Source organism: Hyla sarda, chromosome 7, assembly GCF_029499605.1.
Source record: "Hyla sarda isolate aHylSar1 chromosome 7, aHylSar1.hap1, whole genome shotgun sequence".
Lineage (NCBI taxonomy): Eukaryota > Metazoa > Chordata > Amphibia > Anura > Hylidae > Hyla > Hyla sarda.
In genome coordinates, this window is record NC_079195.1 from 44,141,845 (window position 1) to 44,159,413 (window position 17,569).

The 17,569-nt window shown below is 41.4% G+C and overlaps 1 protein-coding gene across 4 annotated transcripts in view; it reads left to right on the forward strand.

The window, feature by feature from the left end:
- FANK1 (fibronectin type III and ankyrin repeat domains 1) overlaps window positions 1–17,569 on the forward strand; it is a 136,067-nt gene that overhangs the window by 42,993 nt on the left and 75,505 nt on the right. For all 4 annotated transcript variants that reach the window (XM_056532995.1, XM_056532994.1, XM_056532996.1 and 1 more), the window contains one exon: window positions 15,384–15,561. In XM_056532995.1, coding sequence (XP_056388970.1) covers window positions 15,384–15,561 — 178 coding nt within the window. The remainder of the gene's footprint in view (window positions 1–15,383; window positions 15,562–17,569) is intronic.

The following is a 17,569-nucleotide window of genomic DNA, read 5'->3' on the forward strand; positions in this document are numbered from 1 at the left end:
CAAGCGACTGTCTTGCTGCCCTTGGCAAGTAGCAGTTCATTGTGTATGAAAATGTATTTGTTATATCCCCAAACATTTGGGCAGATTATCCTCGCCGCTTCTTTAATAAAAGTATTTTAAGTGAGTAACTGTGGTCAAATAAAAACCAAAATCTTTTCTTCTTTTTTCCATATGCGGATTCCAGATTGTACAATTACTATTATAGTTGTATAATGCCGTTTTGGAACATTTGTCCTACAAAAGGCATCTGGCTTGTACGCCGTTCTCGGTAACCGGTTATTTTGCAGCTTTATACAGTGTTAACTTTTCACCTGTAGAAAATGACTTTTTTATTATTATTATACAATTGCAGCCTTTATACGCATAATACTAGTAATGTTAGGAAAATCCTTTATTCTTTATTGCTTTATATTTGCAAAACGACAACCATTAATAGGAATATTGACTGGGAGATCTACCGGTGATACAGGAAGAGAAGGGATCCTGCATTCATACCTACCATGCCATACCAACTTGAGTGCTTTGTTTCATGTTCTCTTTTTGTTACAGATAATAGGAATCATCCTAGTATTCTACCTTCTCCTGTCTACTATTTTTATATTTTTTTTTTAGAAGTTGCACTGCAAAGTTCCTAAAGCTGATCCATTGCTCTCTATTACAGTAACTATATTTAAAAAAAATCCTGGTTTGTGCAGTTCTGTGCGGCTTATACAGTGGGGATCAAAAGTTTGGGCACCCCAGGTAAAAATTTATATTAATGTGCATAAAGAAGCCAAGGAAAGATGGAAAAATCTCCAAAAGGCATCAAATTACAGATTAGATATTCTTATAATATGTCAACAAAGGTTAGATTTTATTTCCATCATTTATACTTTCAAAATAACAGAAAACAAAAAAATGGCGTCTGCAAAAGTTTGGGCACCCTGCAGAGTTAATATCTTGTACTGCCCCCTTTGGCAAGTATCACAGCTTGTAAACGCTTTTGGTAGCCAGCCAAGAGACTTTTTCAATTCTTGTTTTAGGTATCTTTGCCCATTCTCCCTTACAAAAGTCTTCCAGTTCTTTGAGATTTCTGGGCTGTCTGTCACGCACTGCTCTTTTAAGGTCTATCCATAAATTTTCCATTATGTTGAGGTCAGGAGATTGTGAAGGCCATGGCAAAACCTTCAGTTTACGCCTCTTGATGTAATCCCCCGTGGATTTTGAGGTGTGTTTAGGATCATTATCCATTTGTAGAAGACATCATCTCTTTAAATTCAACTTTTTCACAGATGGCATCAAGTTAGCATCCAAAATTTGCTGAAATTTTATTGAATCCATTTTTCCTTCTACTCGTGAGATGTTCCCTGTGCCACTGGCTGCAATACAACCTCAAAGCATGATTGATCCACCCCCATGATTAACAGTTGGACAGAGGTTCTTTTCATTAAATTCTGTTCCCCTTCTTCTCCAAATGTACCTTTGCTCATTCTGGCCAAAAAGTTCAATTTTAACCTCATCGGTCCACAGAACTTGTTTTCAAGGCTTCATCAGGCTAGTCTATATGTTCATTTGCAAAGTTCAAACGCTGATGTTTGTGGTGAGGACGTAGAAGAGATTTTCTTCTGATGACTCTTCCATGAAGACCCTATTTGTACAAGTATCTCTTTATAGTGGAATAGTGTACCACAACTCCAGTGTCTGCCCGATCTTTCTGGAGGGATTGTGCAGTCAAACATGGGTTTTGAATTGTTTTTCTCACAATCCTGCGAGCTGTTCTGTCTGATATTTTCCTTGGTCTTCCAGATCTTGCTTTAACTTCCACTGTTCCTGATGACTGTCATTTCTTAATTACATTCCGAACAGAGGATATTGACATCTGAAAACGTTTTGCTATCTTCTTATAGCCTTCTCCAGCTTTGTGAGCATCAACTATTTTCAGTTTCAGATTTCTAGACAACTGCTTAGAAGAACCCATGTTGCTGATTGTTGGGGCAAGGTCAGATGAGTCTGGGCATTTAAAACCTTTGAGATTGACATCACCTGGTCTTCCCAGATGATGATTGAGAACAATCCATGACACTGGCAGGTCTGAGCTTTGCAATGGGGGCAGTGCATGCTATAAATTCTGCAGGGTGCCCAAACTTTTGCACACGCAATTTTTTTGTCTTCTGTTATTTTGAAAGTGTAAATGATGGAAATAAAATCTAACTTTTGTTGACATATTATAAGAATGTCTAATCTGTAATTTGATGCCTTTTGGAGATTTTTCCATCTTTCCTTGGCTTCTTTATGCACAGTAATACAAATTTTTATCTGGGGTGCCCAAACTTTTGATCCCCCACTGTAGTTCATGCTTTGTGAATCTGTACCTAGCATTTCCATTTCTTTGGGAAATCTTCAATATTTCCAATGCATAGGGCCGTACTCTGAGGCTATGTTCACACATCTATTTGTCTCCTCTTTTTCCCAGAAAAAAACGACTCATCTTTGTAGCCATATATAGGCCATCTTTTATAAAATAATGGCTGTTAAAGGGAACCTGAACGGGCCGTCACTCCTGCTTGTCTGCAGAGGAGGGTGCTTAGAGGACTCATGAGTAGGATGGTGAGAGCCAGGCAACGTACAGGAGATTGCGGGGATCCCAGCAGTCAGATCCCCTGCAGTCAGACAATTATCCCCAATCCTGTTTTTTTTTTTTCTAAAGTTTATTTCCCCTGATAGAAATAGCAGGACCAGCATATAGATAGAGCTGAGAGGGTCTGAGAGCTTCTAGGAGGGGATCTAATAGGTGATAATTACATCTTTTAGTTCACAGGAAGTCAGCTGACCCAGGACTTGACATTAAAGGGGTACTCTGCCCCTAGACATCTTATCCCCTATCTAAAGGATAGGGGATAAGATGTCTGATTGTGGGGGTCCCACTGCTGGGAACCCCCACGATCTCTCCTGCAGAACCCCTGCCATCTGGTGCACAGAGCTAGCCTGATGACTTGTGATGCAGGGGCTGTAGGATCGTGATGACATGGCCCCTCCCATAGACTTGCATTGACGGGGCGGGGCCATGACGTCACAATCATCCGACCCCTGCAGCGCCAGTCATCAGGCACGGAGCAAAGCTCGCTTAGTGTACCAGATGAAAGGGGTGCTGCAGGAGAGAACCCCCGCATTCAGACATCTTATCCCCTATCCTTTGGATAGGGGATAAGATGTCTAGGGACAGAGTACCCCTTTAAGCACAGTGATTTTCTGTGAGCTAAACCCGGGATCACATAACCAAGTCACAATAGTGAAACTTGTAGATGCAAGCTGTGCTGTAATATAACAACATGCAGCTTATTAATATACTTAAATTCCGGTGGAATTTTTTTTTTTTTTTAATCAACTGGTGCCAGAAAGTTAAACAGATTTGTAAATTACTTCTATTAAAAAGTCTTAATCCTTCCAGTACTTATTAGCTGCTGAATACTACAGAGGAAATTATTTTCTTTTTGGAACACAGAGCTCTCTGCTGACATCACAAGCACAGTGTTCTCTGCTGACATCACAAGCACAGTGCTCTCTGCTGACATCTCTGTCCATTTTAAGAACCAAAGTTGGAGAAAATCCCCATAGCAAACATATGCTGCTCTGAACAGTTCCTAAAATGGACAGAGATGTCAACAGAGAGCACTGTGCTCGTGCACTGTGATCCAAAAAGAAAAGAATTTCCTCTGTAGTATTCAGCAGCTAATAAGTACTGGAAGGATTAAGATTTTTTTAATAGAAGTAATTTACAAATCTAAATGAGTAATATACACATGTGTAAAAAACACATATATACCAGTATGCGCTCGACTAATGATATATGAGATACCACATACCTACATTAATCGGAATTGATATGGTAGATGCGGTGTTAGGATATATGCAGGGTAAATTCAGCGGTAGCGATAAGGAAAATAAATAAAAGATTAATGAATAAGGTGCACTAGTGCTGTATATAAAGTAGCAATAAATCGATATAAGTACCGTAGGTAAAATACACTGGTGCTGTAGTTGGCAATAGATAAATATAAATAAATGGTATAGATGCACTAGTGGTACAAATGATGAATAATAAAACAATGAATAGTAGCAGGTTGCGGATAAATTCAAATATAAGTAAGTGTACTATATCAAGAACGGCAAGTGGATTATATATATAAGGAGATAGAGAAGGTATATATACCTATATATGATGGTAATGGAGAGTAGATGATCCTTGTAGATGCCCAATATTGGTATTTGGTTGCTTGTCCTATATGTGGAGTTGAAGGGGCGGCACTACAAGTCAAAGAATGCCCAATAGCGATGAATGTTTCTGAAATGATGATATTCCAATATATAGAGGTATGTATGAGGTACAGGGGTTGTGCGAATACCTGTGTTGGCCTGCAGTGAGGACTAATGGGATCTTGGCACTATTGGTAGAGTGGTAGATGATTAACGGTAGCGGCAACAGCCCTGTATATCAAGGGATACCTCTTAGTGATGCACACTTTTGGCACTGTACGTGCAAGGGTGCCTGCTAATTGCTTGCATGAACACACCTTAACCTGCACAGTGTTGCCTATAGGTTGCTTCTTATATTGTTTGTACTTGCAGGTTAAGGTGTGTTCATACAAGCAATTAGCAGGCACCCTTGCACCCCATATGTGGAAAAATAAAAAAAGTTATAGGTGTCAGAAGATGACAATTTTAAACGTATACATTTTTCTGCATGTAGTTATGATTTTTTACAGAAGTACTACAAAATCAAACCTATATAATTAGGGTATCATTATAATCGTATGGACCTACAGAATAAAGATAAGGTGTCATTTTTACTAAAATGTACTACGTAGAAACGGAAGCCCCCAAAAGTAACAAAATGGCGTTTTTTCTTCAATTTCGTCGCACAATGATTTTTATTTTCTGTTTCGCCGTAGATTTTTGGGTAAAATGACTGATGTCACTGCAAAGTAGAATTGGTGGCGCAAAAAATAAGCCATCATATGGATTTTTAGGTGAAAAATTGAAAGGGTTATGATTTTTAAAAAGTGAGGAGGAAAAAATAAAAGTGCAAAAACGGAAAAACCTGTGGTCCTTAAGGGGTTAATGGCTTAAAATTGGCCTACACTGCAACTTTGTGTTGCTCTTCTTGCTTTGTGAATGTGTACGTTGTCGGAATGGAGCCCAGAAAACAATTCTAAAAGGGTTTCTGGTAACTCCTGTAGCAGTGTGGCAAGGAAAGGGTGTATTTCCTTGGCTCACCCTGCAGAAGCTCTCACCTGCTTCTTAAGTAATGAGGCAGGAGGGAAGGGAGGTGTATATGAGATGGAGACTGAGTCTAATGTGGGCTCTTCCTAGGAGACAGCATGTGGGCTGTAGAGGAGAGACAGAGCCTGCTGAGGAGTACAAAGCCCGAGCTATGAGTGGCTCAAAGAGAGTGACATGAATTGTGAGTAGAAGGTTGCAGGGGACATTTGTTTAACCGGCTGAGGGAAGCTCAGCGGTTGTTAGTCAGGACAAGCTGATCTGTTTAGTCAGTGACCAGACGGTCTAGGATTTTCTTTTGTTCCTGCTTTTTGTTTATTTCTTTCCCTGCAACCTGTCTAATAAAACTGCATTTGTTTGCTGGTTTATTGAGAAGAAACGCATCCTGTTGGCGTGGTCCAGGACGATCCCAGAGCTAATCCCCAAGACGGATCGTCACACTCCCAAAATCACGACATGGCACGACATGGTGGTGTAGATGTGAAACCCCAGCCGGTAAGGCTGGGGTTTCACATCTACACCACCATGTCGTGCCACCTGCATCATAGCTAACGAAAATAGCGAATGAAGCGCACAGTCCAAAGTATTGCCAAGAACTCCTAAGGGCTGATAGACATATAAAGATGTAGACTGTAGAGCCACCGAACACTACAAAGCGTCAAACTAGAAATGGCGACCGGCGGTCATTTCCTTATGTCGCACTCCCTCACTGTGTGTAGGCGGCAGGTACAATTTAATGAACATAACAATCCGCTTAGAAAGGGAAATCCATTCAATCCCCATCCAACTATTCAGCCTGGTAATTGGTTCTGTTCCCACACCGCTGTGTTGACTCTTGTCTTCTCATAACTTCGTTTTTTTTTGTGCGTGTGAAGAAATATATACGGATATGAATATTTCAATACCCCAGAGTATCTTATTATTACAGAGAAATGTAACATTAGCATATCGTATTGTTACTTAGTTCTCACCAGATAGCAATGTCTTCTATTAATGTACATAGTTTTTACTCTGCCAGCCATGTTGGTGTTTGCCTATTATCCACATATAAAAAGGTATATTAGCGCTCTCTTAATCAACTCCTGTAATTAGCATGGAAATGGGAACTTGTCTTCTCTAATGTTATTTACTATAGAATAAACGCACAATAAAAAAAAGGTAATTGATATTTTATTACACTACTTTATGTAGCCATCTCCGACCTCATTCTGATCCAACTCGAAAATGTTTGTGGTGTTTGTTTGTCTTTTTTTTTATCTTCGAGGCCAAGATCAACTAAATGTAATGAAAGTTAGCGGTAAGAGGTAATGGAGGTATCTTTAGCTGTGAGAAAAATATTGCGGAAAAAAACGTAGCTAAGGAGAAGCTATCGGAGAACATAACAAAATAAACATTTCTCACCTGATTAACCCCTCAGGGATACAGCGCCACCGCTCCAGGAGCCGCACGTGAGAACAGTAACAATGGAGAATTTTGATAATGTAATTTCTCAGAGAATCTAGGGGTGACATATACAGATGTAGTCACCGCCATTATGATGGGTGGTGCTAAACTTTTTTTTTTTTATTGGCGCGCTACGCTATAAGCGTAGCTCCCCACAGGAAGTACTTACCAGAGCAGGGACTCTTGTCAAAGGCCAGATGTTCTACTTTTGTGCACAGTACTGTATACAGTGAATGCACACTAGACTAGTACTCAGCAGCTAATAAGTACTGGAAGGATTAAGATTTTTTAATAGAAGTAATTTACAATTCTGTTTAACTTTCTGGCACCAGTTGATAAACCCAAAAAAAAAAAAAAAAGTTTTCCACTGGAGTACCCCTTTAATGGCTTAAAATTGGCCTACACAGCAACTTTGTGTTGCTCTTCTTGCTTTGTGAATGTGTGTACGTTGCCAGAATGGAGCCCAGAAAACAATTCTAAAAGGGTTTCTGGTAACTCCCAAAATCACAACATGGTTGTGTAGATGTGAAATTCCAGTTGGTAAGGCTATGGTTTCACATCTACACCACCATGTCGTGCCACCAGCATCATAGCTAAGGAAAATAGTGAATGAAGCGCACGGTCCAAAGTATTGCCGAGAACTCCTAAGGGCTGATAGACATATAAAGATGTAGACTGTAGAGCCACCGAACACTACAAAGTTTTAAACTACAATGGAGAATTTTGATAAAGTAATTTCTCAGAGAATCTAGAGGTGACATATACAGATGTAGTCACCGCCATTATGATGGGTGGTGCTAAACTTTTTTTTTATTGGCGCTCTACACTATAAGTGTAGCTCCCCACAGGAAGTACTTACCGGAGTAGGGACTCTTGTCAAAGGCCAGATGTTCTACTTTTGCGCACAGTACTGTATACAGTGAATGCACACTAGACTAGTCCTTCCAGGAAATGTATGCAACACTGAGTAAGTGGCGGAGCATATGGCATCACTGCTTACCTGACAGACACTCTACACTTTCCTTGGAAAGGTGCCAGATTGCCCTGTCTGGCACCTTTACTGTAGTGAGCGTTGATGCACACAATACAGTGTTGGCATCTTCACTCACGTACACTTGTCCGGATTACACCTGTCCTCGGGTACTGATGTTTGGCTTCCAAGCTCATGTTGGAAGTGGCTATCTTTGTAGCCTTTTGTTAAAGGGGTAGTCCAGTGATGAAAAACTTATCCCCTATTCTAAGGATAGGGGATAAGTTTCAGATCGCGGGGGGTCTGACCGCTGGGGCCCCCACGATCTCCTGTACGGGGCCCCGGCTCGCTGGCCAGATAGCAGGTGTCAACCACTGCACGAAGCGGCGGCTGACGCACCCCCTCAATACATCACTATGGCAGAGACGGAGATTGCCGAAGGCAGCGCTCCGGCTCTGCCATAGAGTTGTATTGAGGGGGCGTGTCAGCTGCTGCTTCGTGCGGTGGTCAACCCGCCACCTTCCCGCTGGCTGATGGGGGGCCCCAGCGGTCGGACCCCCCGGAATCTGAAACTTAACCCCTATCCTTAGGATAGGGGATAAGTTTTTCAGCACTGGATATCTCCTTTAATTTTGATATTCCTCTAAAGGACCAGTTTATACTGAGAATTTACAGGCGGACAAATTTTGCACAGAGATTTTGAATACAGCAGGCACGGACGGCGCTTTGACCACACGGACATGTGTGGTCCCCATTTATGGCAATGCAGTCTATGCAGAATTTTGCCGAAAGCATAAAAAGTTTTACAGTGGAAACTAAGCAGCAGAACTTTGCTGCAGAATCCCAATGAAAACAATGGGGGGCTGTTTAAGGGTCTATTCACACATACAGCATTCTGCGCAGATTTGATGCGCAGGATTTCAAGCTGTGTTCAGTTTACATAGGAATCTGCAGCAGAAAATCCTGCGCATCAAATCTGCGCGTCAAATCTGCGCAGAATACTGTACGTGTGAATAGACCATAAAAGTGGATTCTGCCCGGAATATCGTTGCAGAAATTCTGGCCAGAAATTCTAGTGTGAACTAGTCATTAAAGGATAGGGGATAAAATGTCTAATCGCGGGGGTCCCGCCACTGGAGACCCCCGTGATCTTGGCTGCAGCACCCAAGACATCCAGTGCACGGATCGAAGTTTGCTCCGTGCCGGATGACTGGCGATGTGAGGCGGAAGCTCGTGACGTCATGGCCATGCCCCCTGGATGCAAATCTATGGGAGGGGGCACCCGATGCTCTAAACGAACGCTGGGTGCAGCAGGGATAGGGGATAAGATGTCTAGGGCGGGGGGGGGGGGAATTCCCCTTTAAGCATAACTTCAATAAACTTTTGACATATTGTCCAGACATGTCAAAAGTTTAGATTGCACCAGGTCTTAGTCCTGAGACCTGCTGCGAATGCAAATTACAGCTGTGTGAAGCGCACGGCGGCACATACCTCACTCTGGCTGTCAATTATTCAAACCTGTCACTGCATTAGTCTGAAGTTAAAGGGTCAGATTTGGCAACACTTTACCGGCTTTTAACTGGTGATCGCAGGGGTTCTCAGAACTGAGACCTGATGCAATCTATAGTTTTGACATGTCTGGACAACGTGTCAAAAATATATATTTAAATTACAGTAACGGCTTAAAGCATCATAATAAGGGGCATTGAGCATCTCAATTATGATGGAAGATTAAAAGAATAAAAATTTATATGATCAACTTTATAGGTATATAAATGGACCGTACAAAAAATATGGAGAAAAACTGTTATAAAAGACAAAGGGGGCACTCCCTCTTCCTGGAGAAAAAAAATGTTTAGGACCCATTAACACAGCAGAATTTCTGAGTAGAATCCGGCGGAAAAATCCCACACGGAAACTCCATTGCAGCTCACTCCCATTGTTGGGTTTCTGCTGCACCAGAATTTCATGTTCATTCTTTCTGCAGAATCTGGTCGGAAATTTATTGCCATCTACGAAGATGGCGTATTTCTGAGCGGGCCTAGTGCTGGTTTGTTCTATGGTCGTCTGCTGCCCATAGAATGTCCAGACTTTTCTCCAGTTGCAATAAGCCTTCTTTACCGTAAGAACTGTGAATCTGTGGAACAGTCTGCCTCAGGAACTGGTCACAGTAAAAACAGTTGAAGGCTTTTCTGAACTGTACTAACTATGTAGCTGTCATGAAAAAGTGTTATGTCCCCCACTGATCCCTAGATAAAGCCAGGTGAAGCACACAGCAGCGCACTTCACTCCCTGGCTCAATCGTCACTTTGCAGATGACAGGCTCCATAAACTGTAAAATTAACCTGTCTCCTTCAGAGAGTACGGAGCCATGGATTCAAGCACGCTGGCGTTCACTTCACTTGGTTATATCCAGGGATTGGTAGGGGTGTCAGCACTGAGACCCCAACTGATGAAGAGTTTTTGCTTACCCTTTGAAAAAAAAATGAACAAATGTCATAACATTAAAAATGTACTTGTCATAGGTCATAGGCATGGGAGTCATGATACTAGTAGTATGACACCTCACTGCTGAGGCCACTGATTGGCTGCAGCATTCACACAGCGGCTGCTAGTAAACAGAGGCTGGGGGCCCACCAGATCTCCTGCACTGGATCGGGAGTAGACATGTTTTTATGTTATTTTATTACATTCAAAATTTTAAATATCATTTTTTTTTTCAAAAGGGAGTAACCCTTTATTGTTAAAAGTCTTCTGATCTCAATGGGAACAGCTGACTATCTGAGATGTATGGGGGCCTCTTAACTCTCCCCTGAAGATAACTGTTGCAAGAGAGAAGGGTCGAGAGATTTCAACATGCCTATCTTTTTGTTCTCTGGGAGATAAACCACTGCCAAGGGGTCTTTTTCTACTTTAAGGTTTTTTTTTATCAGATACATAATTTTTCTTAGTAACATTTACACCAAAAGTATATTGATTGGAGCTTGAGTTTATGTGTATTTTTTTTTTTTATTATTCACACTAAAGCCTCCAGTGGTTATAATTATTGGCTGCTTGCTTAACATTACATTATACACCTTGCTTGTACTGGCTAGGAAAATATTAAAGAAATGTATTTGTACAAAACAAATTGTAGGTATGTGCCTCAAGGTGCACTATTTTTTGTTTTTATGTACAAACTGAAGCCAGTGTTATCACATGTTAAAGTCAGTGGCTGAGATTTACTTTATATTTTGGGTTGTCACCTTGGTAAAAAGGGGCTTTAGAAATGGCAAAACTTGCACCAAATTAAGGTGCATATTTAAGCATAAAAATAGTTGGTGTAAACTTACACTCTATAGTCTCCAGATTAATCAGATTCATCAAACCTTGATGATTCGGCAGATTTGAAGTCTGTCTGCCTAAGCTTGCACTGTCAGTTGTTCTAGACGGTTGATAAATCTGGGTTGGTGTCTCCAAGAGTTTGTCATCCATTGAAATTAATGGCAACTTTTGGCTCTGGTTAGACATGGCAAATTTGGCCTCAGTAAGGCATATTAGCAGGTGTAAATTGTAGTCGAAATCTTAGCCAGCTCCGAGCTGGGTACTACCCTGCATTAGGAATAGCTGGAACTTGACAAATTGTGACCAATAATACAACACCATGTGGTGTCTACGTCTCTTTGGCCTGTTGACCTCTCCTCTGCACAGCAGAAGCCAACATTTTTCAGTCATGTTTAAACGCAGTGACTTGAGTGTCTTTGACTGTTGGCAGATTGTTGGGGCCTGGGGGGTATGGATCCAGTATTTCTAAAACAGCCGCACTTGTTGGCTGTTCCTGAACCATGGAATAAAGTTTTTACCATGACTAGAACTAGAACAAGTGGAGTTCCACATTATTTCTTTATATGTATAGAACCATGAACAGACATCCAACAGAATATTCCACAGCGGCATGCCGCTTGTGGTTGATCCAAGAGGTGAGTGTCGGTAGGCACATTTGGTATCTCAGCAATGACATATCACAGTTGACCAACTGACCCAACATTACAGAGAAGACAAGTAAGGCAAATATCCACCATAACATTTTCATGGCATGCCCAAAGGTCTTTGGCCATCATACTACAATCCCTGAATAGTGAATGCTTAAAGGGGTATTCCAGGCAAAAACTTTTTTATATATATCAACCGGCTCCAGAAAGTTAAACAGATTTGTAAATTACTTCTATTAAAAAAATCTTAATCCTTTCAGTACTTATGAGCTTCTGAAGTTAAGGTTGTTCTTTTCTGTCTAAGTCCTCTCTGATGACACCTGTCTCGGGAAACCCAGTTTAGAAGAAAATCCCCATAGCAACCCTCTTCTTAGACAGGTGTCATCAGAGAGCACTTAGACAGAAAAGAACAACCTTAACTTCAGAAGCTCATAAGTACTGAAAGGATTAAGATTTTTTTAAATAGAAGTAATTTACAAATCTGTTTAACTTTCTGGAGCCAGTTGATATATATAAATTTTTTTTTGCCTGGGATACCCCTTTAAGTTAGCTGGTCATGTGCACCTATATCATCAGGAGGTTTTCCCCCCACTAAAGTGCCCCTTTTTTTTTTTAGCAGGGCTATTCTCTGTGTCGTTGGGCTTAAGTCGATTGGATGGGAGTCCACTCCCACCCCACCCCCCCTTCCCTGTCTCATCCTTACCTTTAGTCTATGTCCTGTAGCTGGATTGTCTTCTCTCCTGCATCTCCCCATGTCCTGCTTAAAGGGGTTTTCTACCATGAGGTTATTTTAGTACATTCCTGGTAGGCAGTGATGGACATGCTTAGGAAGGATCTGCGCTTGTCTTGGGGCTAAATGGCTATGTTGTGAGATTACCATAACACTGTGGCTAGCTTTTTGTGAACTGGTATTTCCTGTTTCAGTTTTCTTCTTTGCCTACAAATCCCATAATTCCATTTTCCTCCCTCCCACACATCAGCCACCCCTACCATTGAAACACAAATGAGCTGCATCCATTCAAAAGACCTGTGGTTTTCAATAAGGGTGCCTACAGCTGTTGCATTAGTTGCAGATTGATCTCTCTCCCACCAAGCGATCCCTCCACCCATTGAAGCAGACAGACTCCCTGTCATCAGCTGACTACTGTGAAACTACTGTATATATAGATACTAAGAAGAGTAATGTTCATGAGCTCTTAAAGTTGGCCTTCCAGGTTATTTATATTGTCCAGTCTGAGAGGAGGTCATGATAGAGGAAGAGAAGCCGAAATCTGATATATATATATATATATATATATATATATATATATATATAATATAGTTTTGTATGATTTGCACCAGGATTTCTAATAAAAAAAAAAAAAGTAGAATAAATCTTGACAGGACACATAGAAGAGACAGTGAGTCCTGTGGGTGTACTTTGTGTGGGCGGGGTCAGCAGGACTCTTTCCGTCTATCATAGGGTCCTATCAGGATTTACTCTGCTTTTTACTTGGAAATCCTGCTGTATATGGCATAAACCTATATATCACAGTGGTCAGCTTCTCTCCCTATCCTATACTTCTCCCAGAGCAGCAGAAAAATCACCTTATGGGTTCACTTTAAGTTTATGTTTTTATACTTCAAAGAGAATGTGTCAGCTCGCCAGACATGTCTGTTTAAGTTTTTATCAAATGTATTATATTTTGGCATTCAAAGCATACAAGGAGTATAGACGATGGTGGGAAGAATTGTACAAAGCACTATACAATGCTATATATGAATTTCTGTACTCTGATATTAGGTGCATAGATTTTTAAATAAATAGGTATTGAATAGATATTAAATAGATAGATAGATAAATGGATAGGTAATAGATAAAAAGAAAAATAGAAATGAAGATATGAGATGTGTATTAGATAGATATATAAAAAGAAAAATAGATATGAGATATGTATTAGATACAATGGATAAATAGATAAGTTAGGTAATATATAGAGAGTAGATAGGATAGATAGATAAATGGATAGGTAATAGATAGATAAAAAGAAAAATAGAAATTAAGATGTGAGATGTGTATTAGATAGATAGATAGATAAAAAGATAAATAGATATGAGATATGTATTAGATACAATGGATAAATAGATAAGCTAGGTAATATATAGAGAGTAGATAGATTAGATAGATAGATAGATAGATAGATAAAAAGAAAAATAGATATGAGATATGTATTAGATACAATGGATAAATTGATAAGCTAGGTAATATATAGAGTGTAGATAGGATAGATAGATAGATAGATAGATAAGCTAGGGAGTAGATAGAAAGAAAAATAGATTCAAGATATGTCTTAGATACGATAGATAAATAGATATTAGCTAAATATTAGATTGATACAGTTGATAGATGCTTATTAGAAAGTTAGGAAATAGATACATTTTAGATAAATAAGAGATAGATAGATAACAGTAGACAGACAGACTAAGATAGATATAAAGGTAGGTAGATCAATCGTCAGATAGATACATGAGAGAGAAGGATATTAGAAAGATTTGAGATCATTTAGACAAATTGTTCTTGTGCTTTTTTACTTGCTTTTTCTGGTTCTTTGTATGTTTCTTTCCTGGAGACTGGTGGATGTGAATGTATGGATTATGAAGAAGATTACTATAGAATCTGTCTGGCACGTGGGGCTTGTGGCTCTGGTCCCATCTGGATGTATTTGGTATTCCTCTTATGCAGTTGGGTTGATTCACGGCTCCAGTACAACTTCATGATCTCTAATGTAATTAGCTGTCAGAGTCTTATGAATTGCTAATTTATACTCTCCAGCTAAACCTATATAAATCAATGTGGTGGCGCAGTATGGGAGGTGTTACCCTGTACTCTTGCTGTCCCTAGTGTCCCCTGGGCCCCCTAGCATCTGTCCCCCATGTAAATGTGTTTCTAATGTATTATACCATGTAATGGGTTCAGAAAGCATTTACCATGTGACTTGTCATGTGATTGTTACCCAGGAGGTACCAGTGACCAGGTGATCCCAGGGGTGACCTATGGGCTCCCTGCTAGTCTCCCCATATAAGCCCTGGGTGGAGCTAGCTCTTTCTCTTTCCTTACAAGTCTTTGCTGAGGTAAAGTCGAGTCCTAGAGAGTGTCCAGAGTCCTTGGAGGCCTCAAGTCCACTCTGCAGCCACAAGAAGCTACAAGTAAGTCTCAGTCTCGTCAGTCATCATTCAAGTCAAGTCAGTCACAGTCATCATTTGTCAATCAACGTGGCCTGCATAAAATTGACCATATCTACTACAAGTCCCAGCAAGCCCTTAAGGTCTCTGAGTCACTGGTCACCTCCGTGGGCCTTGGCTGAACTGTATAGACTGTACCATCTGTCTACCCTGTGTAAAGCTACATTTATCCGTAGCTTGGCGTCGGAGTCATCCCCCCGTGCCTAGCCCAGGATCTAGCGGTATACCTTCGGGGGGTATCGAGGATAAACTACGCCCTGGCATCACGAATATGAGGGGTTAATGCCATCTGCCCTTAGAGTAACAACATCTGTACTCATCACACCCTGTTACCACATCAATATACACTTTTTAATTATTTCAGACAAATGCAAGACCCGGCATTATGTAAGGATATCCAAACTAATTACTGAACATTAACAATTCCCATTCCTCTTGTCTATATCTGACAATTCCATGTACATTCTATTTCTCCGGTTTAATTCTGTCTAACTCCAGAAAATAAAAATGTTTCTTTCCAGGAGAAGTTGTTATTCAGCGCCCTGATCCGCCAGTGGTGGGGAAGGTAAATCACTACAGCATTGAGTTGTATTGGGACATCAATAACATCTACCAGCGCATCGGGCCTTCTAACAAATGGTTCCAATTTTCCATTGAGGAAGAAGATGTCAAAACCCACATGTATGGCACCATTTATTCGTAAGTATATATTGTACAAACTCCATTTAATATTGGTGCTGAGCCACTTGTAATTGCTATCCTTTAGTATAACGTCACCACGTTACCCAGCTTTCTATAGATCATGTAATAATTTACATTGTCTATTCTCTTCAAAATCTTCTGGACAAACATCTTTCACCCCCTTAAATTCTCTAGCACCACTCCTTCCCCTTCACCTTTACTCAATAGTGCCAGAAATGGTCATAATGTCCAGTTGGTGTCCTAAATAGGATAGGTAAATTAGTTTAGTTGCGAGGCCCCCCCCCCCCATTAGGTAGCTAGCTCCCCACCATTAAGTAGGTGTATTCCTCTAGTAGATAGGTATGTCTCCCAGTAGGTAGGGGATTTTTCCCATTAAGTAGGTCTGTCTAGTAGGAAGGTTCCCCCACCAGGTAGAATGGTCCCCCCAAATGTATACAGGTTCGCCCAGTAGATAGGTAGTTTTCTGTTTAAGATGTTCCTCTCCCTGTAGGCCAGTAGGTGCCCCTGGTAGGTAGAAAGGTCCCCGCAGTATGTAGGTGCCTCCATTAGTTAGGTAGGTCCCTCCAGTAGGCAGGCAGTACAAACATGAAGCACACAGTAATGTCACCAATTGGTATGCAGGTCCCCCCAAGTAGGCAGACAGTAAAAACATGAAGCACAGTTATGTTACAACATAGTGCTAATGGACAAAAAACTGTGTTGTCCGCTCATCCACTTACAACCACCAATGTTCCCCTATGCTATCGGACCCACCGGTCCCACCCCGGCATCACCATATGAATCCAAACAAAGAATGTCCGGCACAAGATGTGCATATAAAACTTGCTTTATTAATGCTTGGCAAGGAGTCACAATACAGATGAGGAATGCTGACGCGTTTCGCACCGTCAGGTGCTTAATCGTAGACTGAGTTTCAGAAAACAACATGAAGTTAAAATAACCAAATACAAGGTCACGTCTCATTTCATCACAGTTAAAAACCTTTTTGAAATTTCCAAGAAAACCCGACATGGATTTATGGGATCATACATGCTTCTTACAATAAATGGGATCACTTCTGTTTTCAGGTCTGAATGGGAACCTATGTGCACTTCCTTGAATAGTCTGCAATTTTTTGTAGATTTCAAGAGACTCTGGTACAAATATGCTTTCTCACTGTACAATATTTCTTTGTGTTTAAAATCCCCAATACAACAAATGCGCTGCTGGATAGCCGTTTATGCGATGGCCCCGACATACAAAAGCATCGTATTTTGATGCTGCCTTCAACATGTGATGGCCATGCGATGGAACAAACTGTTCTGAACACTGGAGCGGCGCCGGGAGCTTGTGACATAATAGCGCTGCCCCCTCATGACATCACGCCCCGCCCCCTCAATGCAGGTCTATGGGAGGGGGCGTGATGGCTGTCTCGCCCCCTCCCATAGACTTGCATTGAGGGTGGCGGGGCGTGATGTCATGGGGGCAGTGCTATGACGTCACAAGCTCCCGATGCCGGCTCCAGTGTTCGGAGCTGTTTGTTCCAAACAATGAGCAGCGGAGTACCCCTTTAAGGAATGTAAAAGGCTGACAATAGTGCACGTATATCACAGTAGAGAGATGGTGTACAGTGATGATGCAGTAGAGGGTTAAAGGAGAACTACGGGATTGAAAAATGTATCCCCTATACTAAGGATAGGGGATAAGTTTCAGATCGCGGGGGGTCCGACCACTGGTGCCCCCCGTGATCTCCCGTTCGGGGCCCCGGCTCTCTGGTTAGAGAGGGTGTGTTGACCACCGCACAAGGCGGTGGCTGACATTCCCCCTCCATACACTGCTATGGGACAGCCAGAAATTGCCGAAGGCAGCGCTTCGGCTCTCCCATAGCAGTAAATGGAGGGCACGTGTCAGCCGCCGCCTCGTGCGGTGGTCGACACGTGCTCTCTGTGCAGAGAGCCACGGCCCCATACGGGAGATCGTGGGGGGCCCCAGCGGTCGGACCCCCCGCGATCTGAAACATCCCCTA